Below are 12,711 nucleotides of genomic sequence, written 5' to 3'. Positions count from 1 at the left end.
ACTGAGACTACTACTGATTTTTACGACTACACCTGCTGCTGCTACAGTTACTATCGATATACAAATGCTGCTACTAAGGCTGCTACTACTGCAGCCCTTGATACTAATACTGCTAATATTACTCCTGAATGCTATTTCTGCAGATTCTGATGCTAGATTTCAGTTCAGTTTCACTTCAAGTACTTCTACAGTTTAACAGTGCAGCTTTCGGCTTCTTTTGTGTTGTATTTCAGCTCTCAGCTTTGTTAAATGCTGCAGTTCATATTCCACATTGCCACTTTTGAAATTCAAATATTATATTTTCCCGCTGTCCTGGTCTTGACTTTTTGGCATTAACACTGTAGCAGGAGTCGAGCTACAACCTTTAAGGTTGGCGTAAGGACGCACGGAGACACAATTATTCTGAGAAATATGTTTTATTTATTTATTGTTTCGCAGTGAGCAGGTTTCGCGTAGTTGTCCTCGTCGGGTCGGGTCGGCTCGGCTCGGCTCGGCTCGGCTCGGCTCGGCTCGGCTCTGCTCCTCGGCCTTGCCCCTGAGCGTCTGCGGCAGAGTCTCCTTTCTCTCCAGGTCCTGCTCACTGCTTTTCAAGGGACACACAATCAGTTCTGATCACTTCCACCTGTGCTCCTTACTCTCCTGCCAGCACCGTCCCCTGAACCACTCCCCCGCTCTCCCCCCTGCAGCTGAGCTAACCACACCCCGCCACCACTAACACTTTTTCAGCAAAGCCATTGGAAATTTCAATAACTTCAGCAATTTAACTTAATTTCATATTTGAGCTTGTTAAGAGTGTATGAACACATGTACCTGTAACTGTTAAGGGCAGTGTTCCCTCCCCTTTCTCTGTGTGTACCCGTCTCTCCCGTGAGCGGGCAGTTGAGCATGTTGTGCTTGCATTAAAGAATGCCACGAGTCGGATGGCTAAAGAGATAAACGCCTGGACGTCCGTTCATTCTCTGAATATCATTGTTCCGCCGCGCAGGTAGGCCGGAGGAGTAAGCCTACCTATCAACAGAGCTTGGTGGTACCTTGTCATTTCTATATCATGAGCATTTTTTTAATTCATTTCAGTGTTTTGGCTTGCTGGTACATTTTTGGATTTCTGTATTTTCAGCAGTTTTTGAAATACATTTTAGCTTATTATTTATGTATTTCCTGCAATTTTTCAAATTCATTTCAGCTGTTTTCATTTCTGCTTTTTCAGCAATCCTATTGAAATTCCATGCAGCTGCTCCCATATCTGTATTTTCAGCAATTTCAAATTAATTTCAGCTTTTCTAATATCTGTAATTTCAGCAAATGTATTCAAATTCCCTTCAACTTTCTGTATTTTCAGCTATTTTTAAAAATTCAGTTCAGGTTTCAGCTTTTTGCATTCCAACGCATTTTCAGCAGGAAGTGCATTTTCTAGTGTATCATATTGTGGTGTTTAAAGACCTACTTTCCGAGGAGACCCTGAAGGCAGCATTCACTAGCAACAAGTTGAGGTTAGCTCCCGTCTTGTATTTTTTCAAATGCCCTAAGAAATCATTTAAAAGAGTCTGAATTCACAACACTGGGAAAGCAAACAGGACAACAACAGGACCACTGTGGTGGATGTAATCGTCACTATGGACAAAGAGAAGTCGGCACAATTGACGAAAATTCAATATCTGGAGGAGCAGTTGGAGAGGTAAGACCGAAGTAAGTTAGCTAACGTTAGCTAACTTTAGCTAATGTTACACTACAGACCTGCTTCTGATTCGGGGGTCAGTAATGTATCCTAAATGGTTTACGAAGACAAAAAAGTAAACTCAAATGAAGATACATGCTCTGGTTTTACATTTTAAACTTACAAAGTTGAACAGATGAAAAGAGAAAGCTCTTTAATGTTAGCTAGCCAGCCGTTAGCAAAATCAAGGTTACGTCCGTTAGCATTAGCTTCAGTTTGTTCCACATTAACTAAATGCGACTGTAACTGACAATTTAAAAATATTAAATTAGTGCCTCTGCCACCATGTTAAATATGCTGTAAAAATGCTTCCTGGAGAACAAAAAACTGTTGCTTTGCTGATTGGACCAAAGGTTCAACGCGTCTTTGTTATAACCCTAACCCAAAACTATACTGAATTAAAGTATCCACAATAAAATACTACAATGAACAGTTACAATACAGTACAATAATTATTATAGTTTTAGCAAGAAAATAGTTCCAACTGCTGCTGCAACTGACAGTTTTGGATTTAATAATCCTCAAGTATTCGTTACCGCTCTCACAATTTGAATATTTATACTTAAGTTAGTCTATTATGTATTTTAAAGCAGTGTTATTGAATTAAAGGACCCCACTTTCTGTTCCACTCTTTTTAAATGTATTTACACCATATGTATCAAACAATTACACAATAAGATTTTAGTATGTATGTGTTTAAACTGAATGATATTTTGTTCAATCAGTTTATTTTGAATTATAAAATCCATCCATTTTCTGCGGGCTTAGTGCATTTGCATCTTCCGCCTGCAGATGGCAGCTGCATTACGACTGGCTGCAGAAGAAGAACGTGGAGCTGACCGCCCGCTACGGCGCCCTGGAGAAGGACAAGATGGACACCTATCGGCGCCTGAAAGGCAAAGAGGATGCAAAGGAGACGGAGGAGAGGGAGCTGGATGAGCGGATGCAGGCGGCCGAGCAGCACCGACACGACCTGAAGCTTCAGCACGGCCGCGAGATGGAGAAGCTTCAGCGTCGTCTGGATGACCTCCAGTCGGAGGGCGAGGCGCTGGGTGAGACGCCGGAGAAAGTGCTTGTTTATTTCATCTTCTTTGCTCCTGAAAAGATGCTTCAATCTGCATCACGGCACTTCTCTAAAACGCCATTCTTATTTGAGCCTTTTAACCAACTTGAATGATTACGCAATTATGGCAAATAGCTTTCAGTTATATAATTTAATTAAGATACCACAAACTGTCAGTACTTAAAAGATAGAAATATTTCATTTAGGGCAGCGACTAACTATTATTTCTTCAATTAATCGATGAATCAGAAAATCGCATTAAAAAGCTTTAACCCTTTATTCTAAAACAGAACTGCAAATTCACATTGCAAAAATACATCAGAAAGTACCGGTTGCTCCTTGAACATAATAATTTATAAAAAAGAAAAATACAAATCAGAAACTTTTAACAGGATTTGTTTTAACGTCAGAACTTGTTCTCTATACTACACACACAAACTCTCACACTCACCAACACCCCCCCATGTTCATTTGAAGCTTATTCATTAAATGATTACCATCATTGTAGTGCAAGTTAAGTAAATGTATACAGCTAAAACACAACCAAGTGCTATGAGATGAATTAAAAATGTGTAGATGTAATGCATTAGAGGCTTCTTAGTTGATTTAATGTGTCTCCCTTTACAGGCATGACATCAACTACCGTATAAACCACAGTATGTGCGCACTAGACTACCGTACATGACAGCATTAACAATTACGACACACACATATATATTTGTCAACAATAACCGATATGGGACAAGCACAAAATACATATATACATGTATGTTTATTTTTGCTCCGCGCGCATCTCCGCAACTCATTGAGTGACATAATAATTGCGCGACACAACAAATCGATAATTAAATTCATTGTCAACGCCTTTAATAATCAAATTTAATCTATTTCATCGATTTGTTGTTGCAGCCCTAATTTCATTTTTTTAAATTAAATTGTTTTTTTCATATTTTTTTATTATTTTTATATGAAATAAACACATTTGAAAAAGAGTTATTTTCTGGGAATGTCTGCAGCAGGTGGGCAAAACTTTTGACCCGCGGCCCACAATGGGTTCTAAAATTTGACAGAGGAGCCAGGCCAGGAACAGATGGATGGAGTGTTCATATGATCTGTCGAAGTGTCCCTGAGCAAGACACCTAACCCCTAATTGCTCCCCAGGCAAAAAAAATGTGAAAAAGCCTTGGGTTTAAAGTGTAATGTAAGTCGCTTTGGATAAAAGCGTCTGCTAAATGACCTGTAATGTAATGTAATAGAAATTACATGTAAAAATCATTGGGCTTTTAACAAGTAGCAAAGCATTTATATGCACGACAATTTAACAAATTTCACGAACAAGAAGAGTACAAAAACGTGACGTGACTGCTCAAACATGAAAACATCTGAGGTCTGCGGCCAAACCAATTACCTTACTTAAATTCTTTATTATCTGCATTAATGGATTAAAGTTGACTTCAGTTTGCTACAATTTACTTGAACTATCAATCCTTTTGAAGTGTAAACATGCAAATCAAGACTACATAAAATGTATATGTACAGTCACCAAATCTTCAGCTTTTATGAGTGTGTAAAGCTCCTTTTGCATGAAAACACATCAAAGACAAAAAGAGTAGCTCTTTGCATGTAACTGGTGCAGGGGTGCAAAGCTCCACCGACTTCATGAGGACCAGGGACCTAAACGCAACACTTGTCTTTGTCGGTTTAGTCGCAATCCTTTTTGACATGGCGAAACGGAAACGTCATAGTCCTTTATTGTTTCCACTGTGTTGCTTGTCTCGACTACAAAACAAACCCACTTAACCTTTTCACTCCCGTATGTCCTACAATCAGTGCAATACATTATTTTCTTTATTACCAACCAGCCATTCCCAACTGGACCTCCACTTTTCATTTCTCTTTGTGTCCTCTTCATTTTCATGTCCAGTTCTTCTCTCGTGTCCTCCTGGTTTTCCTCCACCTGCTCTGTCACGTCCTTCACCTGCACTGAGCAGTTGTATCAAAAGCCTCCACCTGTAACGTGTGTTTGTGCGACCATGTTGCTCCGTAACGAACGTACGGTGTTGATCTTTGGGGGTCCCGGAATGAGGATGTACAGAACAGATCGGTTCGTAATAACTTTATTTTGCAGCCGTCGTTCCGATCCCTCGTCTGGCTGCTTCTCTCCTTCTTCCTGCCGGATCGCCACTACTGTGTTTAAATACAGGGAGACAAACAAAACCTTCATTCCCTGCAGCAGAGTCAAACCACGCCCGCCACCACAACGCTTCATCACAGTCTTCTCAAGAGCCGGTGGCCATGTCTGGTCTAGACCGAGCTGGTTATCATTCAGAAATCCATCTGGCCTGAAGTTGTGAATGTGAATGATCTGAGCACCTCCTAGTTTCCTTTCTCTTCCGCTCAGCGATTAAATCCCGCCAGCAGCAGGAGCTGGTGCAGGAGATGGTGCAACACCGGTCCGACCGGGAGACCGAGATGGAGCTGCTGGTCGGTCACAACAAAACGCTTGAAGCGGCCATCGACTGCTGGAAGCGCGAGGCAGAGCCGGAGAGGAGAAGGTCAGTGAGTCCAGCTTTGAGTTGATCCGCGGGGCTCTGAGGTCGATCCCCTTCCTCACCCTCGTCCCTCAAACAGGAAGATCGCGGACAGAGAGAAAGACATCGAGAGATTAGCTGAGGTGAAGATCTCAAGGATCCTCGAGTCGGAGAGAGCGGCTCACAACAAGCAGCTGGAGAAGTTCTCCTTCCTGCAGGAGGAAAAGGTGTCCCTGCTGGAGGAGAGAGACGTCCTGCGAGACCAGGAGAGGGATCGCTGCACCGAGAGGGACCGCCAGAAGACGGCCGTGAGGAGGGAACAGGCGGAGCTCCGCTCCTGCAGGAAGGTAGGAGGATCTATTAAACATCAGACTAAATGAACATCAAGCTGTATTGAAAAAGACTTGAAACTGAGACCATGAACTCATGTTTACAATGTTTACTGAGGGAATAAGAGAACTCATAGACGTCTATGGGAGCAGAGGAGTCGCCCCCTGCTGGTCACTACAGAGAACTCAGCTTTAATCTTCATCTTCAGGAGTTAGAGCAGATGCAGAACGAGTGCCAGCGGCTGAGGGTGGAGCTGAAGGATTGTAGCTCCGCCAACAAGGGCCTGCTGAAGAGGAAAGACATCCTCAGGTAAAAGTTCCTACAAACCACTTAAAATCCACTTTCAACGTTAAATGCTCATTATCCAAAGGATTAGAATTAGACCCCCCTCCCCCCCCCACTGCACCGTGCTCCACGGTCACTGCCCCCAACGATATTCCAGTGTTTGTGTATCCTCAATAGTCCCTTTGGGAGGTTACGGTGATTTCCTCTGTGCCTCGTGTTGGCAGAAGGCTCCTGGCCGCGGCGCCGGAGAAGCGCTGCCTGCAGACGGCTGAGGTGGCCCGGCTGAGGGCGGAGCTCCAGAGGGAGAGCAGGGAGTGGGGGCGGCTGGAGGCCGCCAGGGAGGAAGGAGTCGTCCTCGTCGGCCACATCCTGATGGTAAGAAGAAGAAGAAGAAGAAGAAGAAGTTGCTCTTAAATACGGTCCGGTGTTTTTTTTTTTTTCTGCCAAGGTCAGAGGTCACATTCTCCTTTCTGCTGACCTCACAACATTTTAAATGTTATATGTAATATTCACGTTACATTAAATCTAGGTCTGTCCTCTGCAGGACTCAAAGTCTGACGCGTCTGAGATAGAGCAGAAGATGCTGAGGCTGCTGGACATCCTGGAGAGCTCCGCGCCCCCCAAGGGGACCAGGCTCCACCACAAACCACTCCCCCGACGAGGACGGAAGAGGACGGAAGAGGAAGAGAAATACGCCTTGAAATCAGGATCCAAGGTCACTGCCAAGTCCACTAAATAGACAGGATTCTGCTCGAGTGAGACTGGTGCCGGGAAATGCTGAAGACACAAAAGTAATTTAAAGCACAATAAAATAATCTAAATTCTAAATAATGGTTTAACATGTTCAGTACGCTGTGAACCGACGCTGTGAACCGACGCTGATAACGACTAAAAGGATATCAGAGAAACAGTACAATAACAACATAGGAAAATGCTTTTTAAAGTTCTCCTAATAGCCACTAGGTGCTTTATCCAAGGAGGAGCAGCTCGTATGTTGGTTCTCTGGGCCATTTGGAAGAAGTCTCAGATGCTTTACTGAGGTAAAAGTACTGATACTGCACAGTGAATGTCTCCCACAGTCCAAATATGGTCACTTCCTGTTCACTGGTTGCAAAAAACAAGATAGCAATGGGCTCAATGCCGAACTCAAGGCTTCAATAACGCAGTTCACAAACCAGTGGATGACGTGCTCTTCTTATAAATAGTATATTGGGTAAACTGTTACATGTGGACATTAAGGAATCTATAGCCAACAGCTCATTTGTATTAGTTTAAAGCACATGAATACGTCTCTATGATCCCAATCTGACAGCTGCATGTTAACTTCAGGCTTTCATCTGAATCTCTTTGTCTTGCTGAGGGTTCAGATGGAAGGATTTAGTGCAGGGGTGACAAAACTTTTTTCTCTAACCCTCTAATGTATATCCACACATTATCATCAGGGCCGGGGCCGGGTCAGCTATATAACATAGAATTGTATGACCCAGACCAATTTGACCACCAGCAGGCCTCATTGTGTAGTAGAGATTATTAGCCTGGCACAGCCATCCCCACTACTACAGGTGAAACTCGAAAAATTTGAATATCGTGCAAAAGTTCATTTATTTCATTAATTCGACTTAAAAGGTGAAACTAATATATTACATAGTGAGATATTTCAAGTTTTTTTTTAATATAATTTTGATGATTGTGGCTTGAAAAGCCCAAATTCAAAATCTTGGAAAATTTGAATATTGTGAAAAGGTTCAGTATTGTAGGGTCAAAGTGTCACACTCCAATCAGCTAATTAATCCAAAACACCTGCAACGGGTTCCTGAGCCTTTAAATGGTCTCTCAGTCATGGGGAAGACTGCTGACCTGACAGTTGTGCAGAAAACCATCATTGACACCCTCCACAAGGAGGGAAAGCCTCAAAAGGTAATTGCAAAAGAAGTTGGATGTTCTCAAAGTGCTGTATCGAAGCACATTAATAGAAAGTTAAGTGGAAGGGAAAAGTGTGGAAGTAAAAGGTGCACAAGCAGCAGGGATGACCGTAGCCTGGAGAGGATTGTCAGGAAAAGGCCATTCAAATGTGTGGGGGAGCTTCACAAGGAGTGGACTGAGGCTGGAGTTACTGCACCAAGAGCCACCATACACAGACGGGTCCTGGACATGGGCTTCAAATGTCGTATTCCTCTTGTCAAGCCGCTCCTGAACAACAAACAACGTCAGAAGGGTCTTACCTGGGCTAAAGAAAAAAAGAACTGTTGCTCAGTGGTCCAAAGTCCTCTTTTCTGATGAGAGCAAATTTTGCATCTCACCAGAGTCTGGAGGAAGAATGGAGAGGCACACAATCCAAGATGCTGGAAGTCCAATGTGAAGTTTCTACAGTCTGTGTTGGTTTGGAGAGCCATGTGATCGGCTGTTGTTGGTCCACTGTGCTTTATTAAGTCCAGAGTCAACGCAGCAGTCTACCAGGACATTTTAGAGCACTTCATGCTTCCTTCAGCAGACAAGCTTTATGGAGATGCTGACTTCATTTTCCAGCAGGTCTTGGCACCTGCCCACACTGCCAAAAGTACCAAAACCTGGTTCAATGACCATGGTATTACTGTGCTTGATTGGCCAGCAAACTCACCTGACCTGAACCCCATAGAGAATCTATGGGGCATTGCCAAGAGAAAGATGAGAGACATGAGACCAAACAATGCAGAAGAGCTGAAGGCCGCTATGATGGCATCCATGCCACGCCGCATTGAGGCAGTAATTAATGCAAAAGGGGCCCAAACCAAGTACTGAGTACATATGCATTCTAAAATTATTCTAATTTTTCGAGTTTCACCTGTATATCCACACTTGATTCCTGGCACATATTTGTTTGTCTTTACTTGTGGTTTGCAAAAGTAGTAGTCGAGTCTTCACACTTTGTTTTAATTTGAAATATCACAGATATTCTATTTATTATATTATTATAGGTGAGTGAAAATTATAAATTATAGGTAGGCCTGTTGGTATTAATAATAATAATTGTGGGCACAATTAATTAAAAAAAACATTGAAATTATAATAACATGAATAATGGAACAACTAGCCAGCTCTTATACCTGTCCAGGTGAGCATGTTCAGTAAACATTCTTTAGGTCATTATTCTCAATACAGAATAATGGGAATCAAAATCAGTAGTATATGTAGGTGAGCTGGATTGGCACTTGTTGATGAATTGTCTTTGGGATGGAGTCAGCAACACCAATCTCCTCTCCTCACTTCAGGGGGCCTTCTGGAGCCCTGGCATGGAGGGATGACAGATTGAACACAAGAAGCACCATATTCAGGGTTCATACACATTTTAACCAATACTTTTCCATGACTATTTTGATTAATATGTGCGAGGCAAAGAGAGCAAGACAGCGCTTAGTTTGGAGACGGTGAAGGCTCCGAAGAGAGAGTGACCGTCTCTCTCTCTCTCTCTGCTCGTTCTTTCAGTTAAACTTGGAGCTCTGCTACAGGAGCAGATCACTTTAACGTTACATGCCGGTCACATCGTCTCTAAACAGTCCGCTCACAGTGAAGTCCTGCGCCAAAGTTTTTTTTTTTTTTTTAAGAATTCACCAACACCGCGAAACATTTCGGCACAGAGTGAAAAAAAGTCTGTGAGTGAATCGGAAGTGAACTGAACGTTATGCCATGACGACCTTTGGGCAGCGATTCCCAAAGTGTGGGCCGCGGAGGTACTGCAGGTGGGCCGCGAGAGGTAATTTACAATACATAAATAAAAAGTTTTTAATTTTCAATTTTGAAAAGTTTGAAATTAATATAAAAATATGTATGATGCGGCACATTAGTTATGTGAAACATTAATTGATGAAGCACAAACAATTTAAACGAACAGATTGATTAATCGGTTGATCCATACTGGTTGCACACGGCGCTCAAGGCGCTCTGCCAAAGCTCTGTCTACGACGGCGAGATGCTGAGCGGCGCTCAAGCGCGTGAGATACGGAGCTTGTTTTAGACACGTTACTCGATTCAGTCTGCCTGTCTGTGACGTCATCAGTACGCAGTGGCAGTTGTGCGAAACTCTGAACAACAACAAAACACAGCGTGGAGGAGACGACTGCGAGCGAGACATTTACAAACTAACTTATCGATCCAGCGCGTGGAAACATTTTGGCTTTTGCAAACACGGAGGTGTTCTAAATAAGTTGGTCGCTGTTTGTAGAATATGTAGAAGCCAAATAAAAAACACGGAAACACAACAAATCTTTCTAGCCATCTATTAAGGCGCCGTGGGATTAAACAACGGCGACAGTCCAGGACCTCTAGCAGCGTTGCCGCTGCAGCAGCAGCAGGTAACTCCAGCTCTGCAGACACCTCGGGCCTCATCACAGTAACAATTGCCAAGTTTATCTGTAAAGACCTGCGACGGTGAAAATCTGGGGTTCTGTAAATTGATCCGAACATTGTGTAATTATTGTGTAATGTTTACATTGAAAATGGTTGCACAATAAAAGGTTTATACATTTGCCATTAATTGCTGTTTGCTTGTTTATAATATGCATAATTAATTTAAATCTGATTTCCTTACAAGAAACAATAGGGATCTCGGAAACTTTGCCTGCACTGTCCAGTAAAGTTACTGAATCGATTTCAAGTCACTGAATCGAATCGTTCTAAATTAACCCAGATCGTCCATGAATCGAATCGGCAACCATAAATCGCGATTCGCATCAAATCGTTGTTAAAATGAATCGTTACACCCCTATCTGTAGATATTTTCCTTCCGTCACCTATCACCAAAACATCAATCATACTCCTATACCCTTTTTTATTAATCCAATTAAACTATACATATGTGTACGCTCTTTTTTTACGCTCTTGTTTTTTATTGTCACTTTAAATCTTTTTTTTAATGAATGCCTGTTCCAAGAAATAATAATAATAATTTGAATACAACAGCAACTACCAAGTAGGCCGACCTCGACCAGTGTAAACGGCGTGGATTGGAGTTGTTCTCCGTATTCCGAGCTGGTGGCTTTGAGATGGGAAATCTCGACGTGTGTCGCGATCTGTAGCTTCTTTTCCACTGCTGCCTCCCTCCACAAACACACCGGCATTTGCGTTTCCCCCTGTGAAGTAAAATAATATTTGAAATGTCTGTCTAATGATCTGTCTGTGTTGCTCTCTCAATATAAAGTAGATCGCTTACCTGCTGCAGCTTGATGTGGCGCATCGGAAAGCTCTCCCTTCCCTTGGTGATATTTTTCACCGTGGACATCTGAACAAGATGGGTTAATTCAAATTGCATGCCAATATGCGTCATTTCCCCTAGTTACTCTAGCATAATCGAAAAATGTACTTACTGAATTTAGACAAAAGAAAATAAATAATACAAGAGACAACATTGACTTCAAGCAAAAACGGAAAGAGTAAATTTCAAACAGGTACAGAGAAAATGCTGAGAAATAATCCTCAATTTAGAGAGAAACAAAAACAAATCTTGGTCTCTCGTTACAGAAATAATCCTCAGTTTAGAGAAAACAAAAGAAAAATCGTGGTCTCACGTTACAGAAATAATCATCAATTTAGAGTAAACAAAAGAAAAGTCTGTCTCTCGTTAAAGAATAATCCTCAATTTAGAGGAAACAAAAGAAAAATCTTCGTCTCACGTTACAGAAATAATCCTCAATTTAGAGAAACAAAAACAAATCTTGGTCTCTCGTTACAGAAATAATCCTCAATTTAGAGAAAACAAAAGAAAAATCTTGGTCTCACGTTACAGAAATAATCCTCAATTTAGAGAAACAAAAACAAATCTTGGTCTCTCGTTACAGAAATAATCCTCAGTTTAGAGAAAACAAAAGAAAAATCTTGGTCTCACGTTACAGAAATAATCATCAATTTAGAGTAAACAAAAGAAAAGTCTTTGTCTCTCGTTACAGAAATAATCCTCAGTTTAGAGAGAAACAAAAACAGCACTTTGTGGGCCGCTACCGGGACAATGCTGAGTTTAGAAAGGTAAGAAATACTTCACTGCTTTTTATAAAAACAGCATTGATTTTCGACAAAAGAAGACAGGGAAAGAGAGATCTCATATTATTCAGCGTTATGCTCATGACCAGGCATTCAGGCTCAGACACAAACTAATGAAACAACGAATAAAAGACAGATATAAAAAACCTACATATAAGAGTATGCGGAACATGAGATGTGCCATGAAAATAAAAAGGAAATACAGAGGGATAAATAAACCAACAGAAGAAAGTGACAGCAGTTTGATGACAAGGGAGTCTTTCGTGGAGTCTTCGGGGCGGCTGAATGCGGCGCCTTCTTCTGCTATTTTTAATAATGTGTTTGACCCCTTTACCCGTGCCTGTTCAAATCTCTTCCCGCAGATACTACAGGCCTCGGGCTAGATCTGCGCTCTATCATAACCTCTCCTCTCTCTCCTATCCCACCCGCTCCACACACGTCCAGCACCTCGTCACAGGAGGTCTCTGGAACTGCCAGTCAGCGACTCGCAAGGCTGACTTCATCTCCGGCTTTGCTATCCAGCAGTCACTCGACTTCCTCGCTCTGACCGAGACCTGGATCACACCTGAAAACACATCCACCCCAGCCGCTCTCTCCTCCGCCTTCTCCTTCAGCCACACTCCCAGGCCCACTGGTATGGGTGGTGGCACAGGTCTACTCATTTCACCCAAATGGAGCTTTTCTCTCTACCCTCTACCACCATCCACCCCATTGTCCTTTGAATTCCATGCTGTAACAATCACTCACCCGGTACAATTAACCATCATTGTCCTCTACCG

The 12,711-nt window shown here is 42.3% G+C and overlaps 1 protein-coding gene across 1 annotated transcript; it reads left to right on the top strand.

Moving 5' to 3' along the window:
• Nucleotides 1–1,449: 1,449 nt before the first annotated feature.
• On the top strand, nt 1,450–6,751 carry LOC120824553 (uncharacterized). The gene is made up of 7 exons (XM_040185407.2): nt 1,450–1,675; nt 2,507–2,766; nt 5,179–5,332; nt 5,409–5,655; nt 5,847–5,947; nt 6,148–6,298; nt 6,468–6,751. The coding sequence occupies exons 1-7, from the start codon at nt 1,614–1,616 to the stop codon at nt 6,660–6,662; spliced, it is 1,170 nt and encodes a 389-aa protein (XP_040041341.2). The 5' UTR covers nt 1,450–1,613; the 3' UTR covers nt 6,663–6,751.
• Nucleotides 6,752–12,711: the final 5,960 nt, after the last annotated feature.

The sequence above is a fragment of the Gasterosteus aculeatus genome, chromosome 9 (genome assembly GCF_964276395.1).
Source record: "Gasterosteus aculeatus chromosome 9, fGasAcu3.hap1.1, whole genome shotgun sequence".
In the NCBI taxonomy this organism is placed as follows: Eukaryota; Metazoa; Chordata; class Actinopteri; order Perciformes; family Gasterosteidae; genus Gasterosteus; species Gasterosteus aculeatus.
The sequence above is the reverse complement of the archived record's forward strand: the minus strand, read 5'-3'. Positions and strand labels throughout refer to the sequence as shown.

What these genes read in the sequence shown, in the direction of transcription:
- LOC120824553 (XM_040185407.2), top strand. Translation starts at nt 1,614, where the DNA reads ATGGACAAAGAGAAGTCGGCACAATTGACGAAAATTCAATATCTGGAG. An exon ending in GCAGAGCCGGAGAGGAGAAG is followed by an intron (nt 5,333 to 5,408) that starts GTCAGTGAGTCC and finishes TCCCTCAAACAG; the next exon opens with GAAGATCGCGGACAGAGAGA. An exon ending in AAGAGGAAAGACATCCTCAG is followed by an intron (nt 5,948 to 6,147) that starts GTAAAAGTTCCT and finishes TCGTGTTGGCAG; the next exon opens with AAGGCTCCTGGCCGCGGCGC.